General features: G+C 50.7%; 1 protein-coding gene across 1 annotated transcript in view; it reads right to left on the bottom strand.

The window, feature by feature from the left end:
• Positions 1-6,324, bottom strand: part of HDAC8 (histone deacetylase 8) — a 21,588-nt gene extending 15,264 nt beyond the window's left edge. The window contains exons 1-4 of the mRNA XM_005428782.2: positions 6,283-6,324; positions 5,816-5,868; positions 4,317-4,447; positions 2,577-2,718 (exon numbers count right to left, since the gene is read on the bottom strand). Of these exons, the coding sequence (XP_005428839.1) occupies positions 2,577-2,718; positions 4,317-4,447; positions 5,816-5,862 (320 nt within the window). The 5' untranslated portion in view covers positions 5,863-5,868; positions 6,283-6,324. The remainder of the gene's footprint in view (positions 1-2,576; positions 2,719-4,316; positions 4,448-5,815; positions 5,869-6,282) is intronic.
• Between the last annotated feature and the right edge of the window lie 6 nt (positions 6,325-6,330).

Here is a 6,330-nt window from a genome sequence, read left to right as displayed (position 1 = left end):
GCGATGCTGCTCGGCCTAGGAGCAGCCGGGACGGCGACAGGAGTCTCGGCCCTAGCGACTTAGCACCAAGGACTGTCCCAGCTGCAGATGACCATTGACGAAGACCTGCAGAGGATCGAGAAATCCATTTCCTTCCTAGAGAAATCAGTCTCCTCACTCTCAGAAGTGGTCCTGCAGAACAGGCGAGGACTGGATCTCCTGCTCATGCAGCAAGGAGGCCTGTGTGCCGCCTTGAAAGAGGAATGCTGCTTCTACGCGGACCACACGGGAGTCGTTAGAGACTCTATGGCAGAACTCCGAAACAGACTGGCTCAGAGACAGAAAGACAGGGAAGCCCAACAGGGTTGGTTCGAGTCCTGGTTCAACCAATCACCTTGGCTGACCACTCTAATTTCTACCCTGGCAGGCCCATTGGTAATGCTGCTTTTAACTGTTCCCTTCGGGCCATGCCTTCTGAACAAGCTAGTCTCATTCGTTCGAGCCCGCCTGGAACGAACTAACATCCTGTTCGTGGGACGACAACAAATGCTGTGAATTCAGCAGGGAACACTGCCGGTCACAAGAAACTTGTCTGGCAAAAACTCAGGTTTCCCAAAACCCCTTTCCCTTGTCAAACCCCAACCTTCTACCTCGTGTTAGTGCCTATATATATATATGACTACCTCACCCATTAGTGAAAGAGGGGGGCAGGTGTAGCAGGCAGGGACAGGCGTTTTGCAAGATATCGGGATGTCACGCGGAGATGCAGAAACCTCTCTCCCCCCTCTGTCCCTGATAACAATCACCCTTGGAATGTAGCCAAACTAGTACCCCCTTAACATAGAGATGCCAGTAACCTTTTTCTCCTTATTTGGTCTTAGAGAGAACACTGCACGACCCCCTTCCTTACGTAGTGTACCCCTACCTATATAACCCCCTGAGATGAAGCAATAAAGGCCTTTTAACTGTCTACCACATTGGTGTCAGCGTGTGTTAACTGGCCCGAGCAGCCCATGGTCAGGGGGCTGCCGTGCTGTATTCTTTGAAACCAGGTCACCCCTTACCGCTACAGGTGTACCATGTAAAGATATATCACTGACATTCATCAGGGACAGCTTAATTGCTGGCATCAAAGGAACAAGAAAGTTTCTTGACCCCTACTCCAGCCTCACTCCGAAGTCAAGTCCCCCTCACCACTTAGCACCAGTCCACATACATTCTTAAATCTGCTCTGGATAGCTATTTTAAAGCGAAGCTTTATACCTGGCAACAGGAGTACCCAAATCCCTTTTCCACAAATTATATCAGCATACCAGATGCACCTCTGGGAAATTCCTCTTGACTTTCCAGTCAAGCACTCAGCTCATTCTCTGTAAAATTTCCTGCTCAGCAACAGCTGGGAACAGTGAGGAGCAAGCCAGGAGTGGCAGAACCACACTCGCTTTCACTCTCTGCAAGCGCCATGGAGCATATATGTTTTCCAGTGACACTGTTCATTTACGGTAATGCTGAAAATGGAGGTGTTAACAGGTATCCTGAAAATCTGACTCAACTGTGATTATGTACTTCTCCCCTCCCTCACAGCCCACAAGGAAGCATGTCTTGGGCACTCTCTCCATGCAGTAATACACATCTCTGAAACTCAAAGCAGAGCGAGACACCAGTTCAGTCAAAAGCAGAGCAGTGTCAGAGCTGCAGTTCAGGACCAGCATTTGGGATTCCCCTGTGCTGCCCTAAATCCACCCAGCAAAGTTTGAGTATCACTGCCAGAAGGGAGGATGAGGCTGGCTTGAGAAAAGGCACTTACTCAGCATCTTACTCTCAACCCCAAAGGCATTCTCTGAACCAAGAGCTTCCTAAGCTCCAGGTCATTCCTACCTTTAGGACCCTGAAAAGCAACTAAACCACCAGACAGCAGGTGTTTTTGACAAAAGGAATGTATTTTGCTAAGACACAGGTCCTAGAATCAAGCACCGTCAGTTTGGAGTCAGTCTGGCTGGACTTTCACACTGGGCTGGCATCTACCCTGAACCATCACACACCAACTTACTGGGGTGACTGGGAAGACTCCTTTGGGATTGGTGAGTATTAAATGCCTATTTTTAAACAGACTCTTTGCTTCCCAGAACAGTGCTAATAGCTCAGCAGCAGCAACACTGCTAAGACGTTTTTCATTACAGGCATTTTTTAAGCCATGCAATCCAGACAGAATATAACAAAAGATTTCCCAAAAGACATCAGTTCTGCACACAGCGAGAGCTCAGCTCCGCTGAGTGCAAGTCTCCTTTCACAGCAAGCTGCAGCTGAAGCCATTTTCAGCCAACTGCCCACCAGGAAATGGGCTGAGATGTTGTGTGAGTACACCTGCCCCAGACCTGCTCTGCAGCACATAACAGTGACAGCACCAGCACTGGGCAGTGACCTGCCTCCTCTCAGGCCTCTGCCCTGCCCTCTGTTTCCTTCCTCTGTATCTCCTGCCTTCCCTCACACCTTGCTTTCTCTCCCAACTAGATCATTGCACCCAGGGAAGCTGGGAGCTAGGAAGCAGGGTTCAGACACCAGATGAGAAAACACAAGGGAAGAGATCGTTTTCTTACTTCTTTGCATGATGCCACCCTCCAGGCCAGTTAATCGCTACTTTGCACTTGCCATCCAGTAGGCACTGGGCTGCAGTGATGGTGGCTCCTCCCACAGCCGCTGCATACTCAAAGATCCCTTCAGTGGCTGGACAGTCGTAACCTGCAGGTAAGAGTCCATGTAAGAGTTTGCACCTCAGACACAACAGGCCTTTTCCTCCAGGGGAAGCACATTCCTTTTGTTTGAGTCTTTAAGACAGACCCGGGCTGGAGCAGCCTGTTCCTGAAGAACTGACCCCGGGAAGGACCCGTACTGGAGAAGTTATTGAAAAACTGCTACCCATAGGAAAGACTAGCACTGGGAAAGTTCATGGAAGAGAGTGTCCTGCAGGAGGGACCCCACACACACATGGGGCAAGAGCGAAGAGGAAGGAGAAGCAGAGAGGTGTGAACTGACCACAACCCCCATTCCTTGTCCATTTACACTGCTTGAGGGGGAAAGTAGAAGAGCAGTGAGTGAAGCTGAGTCTGGGAAGAAAGGTGGATGAGGGGGATGGTAATTTCAGTTTTATTTTGAATTCTCACTATCCTACTCCATTACTAATTGGCAATAAATTGAATTAATTTTCCCATGTAGAGTCACTTTTGCTGGTGACAGTAACTGGAGACTCACCTCCCTGTTATTATCTCTACATGTTCTTTTCCACTGGATTTTCTCCCCCCCCACCTACTGAGGGGGAGAGAGACTGTATCTTGGTGAGCACCTAGCAAAAAAAAACCCGGCCACACTACAACCCACCACAAAAAGCAACAATCCAAACGTTTTCTTGCACTCAGTTCGTTTAAAAATGTGAAAATGTGTCCTGAATCAACTTTGAGTTGTGTGCCTGGGTTGCTGAACCTACTGGTTCCTCACACCAATCTTGCAAAAAAACTACTTTCAAGTCTCTGTCTACCTGACCAGAAAAGCCCTGGCATGGTCACTGACATACCTCTTCCCTAAAAATGGACACCCACAAACTAGCCAAGCCTAGATAAACTGTAGGTCTATGTCTATAATACGATCTTCACTTAGTCCTACAGCAGCCTCCCTGCAGCTGTTGCCCACAAAGCATGATACCAGGGCTGCTTGTCTTCCTGTAGACAGAGCAGCTTCAGGAATGTAAAGTCTAAGGCACACTCATGAGAGCGGCAAAGAATCTGCACCTCTGCCTCAGTTCTGGGTCGCTCTTCGCATTCCTGATACCAAGACTGCCCATAGCCATCTCACCTGCTTTACCTGCTGCATTTCTCAAGCTGCCTTAGGTCCAGGAGGACAAGAGCCCTCTGCTCCACACGTCCACACGTAAGTCACCAGATTGCTCTGCAGCCGCTCCGGTCACTACAGCTCCAGGCCACTGTTCACACATGCCCTCCCCACAGGAGGCTTGCAGCAGCCAGTCCGAGCTCCAGCCTGAGGGCAGTGTCAGGGTCTTCCATCCCATTCCAGAGCCTCAGAGCAGCAGAGCGACCCAGTCAGCAAGAGACAGGCCAAGCTATACAGAGCAGCAAAGTGAGGCTAGCTCTACCCTCAGCTGGCACCAGGGAAAGTGCCAGCCTGTCAGATGACTGCTGGGGTTCAGCAACACCCCGTTAAAGAATGTTTCCTTTCAAAACTGAGTCCAGCATCCCCATGAGCTCACCCCTCTAACTGCAGCTCCAGCAAAAAGCATTCTGGCCCTGGCACTCAATTAATCTCTTGCTGAAGATGTGCATCCTTACCGAGTCCATATTCCACAGACTCCGGGTGGTCATCATCCCCCTCCTCACTGACCTTCTGCAGGTGCTGCAGGTAAGCATCCGTGTGGAAACTCGCCATTTCCTCCATGGAGGCCACTTTTGGCTTGACTATCCTAAGCAGAGAGGAAGAAGGGAGCACATCAGGGCAAGAGGATCCAGTGTTCAGCTGGAATGTCCAGCTTTAGCCTTTACAATAAGAGCCTTCTTTTGGCTGTTACTGTTGTAAAAGCAAACAAAACTCCCTCTTCTTCTTGCACTGGGCTGTCACTCAAGTTAGAAAGCCACCCAGCTGAGCTGGAGCAGGCCATGCCCCTGGTTTGGCACTACCTGTGGTGCCCACCCCAGTGAAGAACACTGCAGGTGCTGCCTGCATTAACCTTCCCACTTTGCTTCAAGTTTTTTTCCTTGTTCTGCATGTTCTCTCTGTTTGTGCCTTCCCCAGCATATCCAACATTCAGTTTACACACAGAGGAACTAATGGAGGGAAATGCCCAGGCCCAGCACAGAGCTGTGGCAGGACCTCAGCCTAGATCAGGAGCTGTGCAATGCCTCTCACATGCTGTGACCTGCACCAAAACAGAGACTGTCACTGTTCCAAGCAACTTGCACAGCACCTTCCTGGGTCTGGGCGCTTTGCAGTATGCCTAAACAAATCCTGCAAACACTGAACCCTCCCCAAAACTTGGACAGTGGGAGCATGCACAGGCAGTGCAGCGCAGCTCTGCTGCTACAGGAAGAACATAGGAAGCTCCCAGCTCCAGGCTGGCCCTGATGCTTCCCACCTCATGCAAGGGCAAACAGTCCTTCAGGTCTGCTCTATAATGATGCCTGCAGTCATTTCCCAAGCACACTCTCCCAGAAAAAAAAATTATTTTAAAAAAGAAGTCTCAAAAAAACCTCTGGCTGTGCTGAACTGGAGTACATTTTTTCTAAGATTTTATGAGAAGCTTCACAAGAGGGGCTGAGCTATGCCTTTTTTATTTTTCCCTTCACATGCCCCAGCATTAAGAGCCAAATGAGGTGGCAGGTACCTCACTTCTCTGCCCCAGATCTCATCCGGTCTTCTCTCCTGAACAGCATGCAGACCTCACAAAAAGTCTCTCAGATATATTACAATGCACCAAAACAATATAGTCCCTCTCTGCATCAGCACTGATTAATCAGTGGATCTGGAGCAGCACCAAGGCTGTTGCCCTACTCAGGAGTCTCAAGCATGGGGGTGATACACACTCTGTAGAGAAGGCACAAGGCTATAAGTGCTCCACCAGACCAGGAGGTAACCATAAATTACACCTGCCACAATTACTGTAATCGTGTCCATGTAGCAAAACAAACATTTTCCTTTAATCCTGCAAATACGCACTGTGAGGGCTCCTATAATCACACCGCCAGCAGGGACAGTGTGAAACTTGAAGTTACTCAGCACCTTCCAAACCTTAGTGGAGACTAAAATATTCCTTCACAGAAACGGGAGCACTTACTTCATTTGGTCAAGCAAACAATACGCTTCAATCAGTGAATGCACCATGCTGGCCTAAAGAAAAGAATAAGACTGTGAGAGCAGGAGACACAAAGCCAGCAACCAGGGGCCCAAGGACTCGCAGACGAGGTGTGGCTCAGACTCCTCCCAGCAGCGACTTTCCCTGCCCGGGTCCCTTCTCCGGCCCATGCCCATGCCGTGTGAAAGGGCCTTCCGGTGTCCCGGGCAGAAGCACAGCCGCGCACGGCTTCCCGGGAAAGGGAACTGTCGCTTCAGTGTCCAAGCCCACGGTGCTAGGGGCGATGTGAACGCACAGACGAGCCATCCCCGCTCTAACCCCACACTCCTCTCACCGGGAGTTTCCCCCGCTTCCTCCTTTCCTACCGCCCTGCCGGGCGCCGGCTGCCTCCGCGCCCGGGCCTCACCGCTGTGCTCCCCGCACCCCCTCGCCCCCGCCGCGGCGCTGACCCGCTTGGGCACTTTGCAGAGGGAGTCGCAGAGGGTCACGTACTCCGG

This window comes from Geospiza fortis, unplaced genomic scaffold (genome assembly GCF_000277835.1).
Source record: "Geospiza fortis unplaced genomic scaffold, GeoFor_1.0 scaffold412, whole genome shotgun sequence".
Lineage (NCBI taxonomy): Eukaryota > Metazoa > Chordata > Aves > Passeriformes > Thraupidae > Geospiza > Geospiza fortis.
This window is presented reverse-complemented; position numbering and strand designations above follow the sequence as displayed.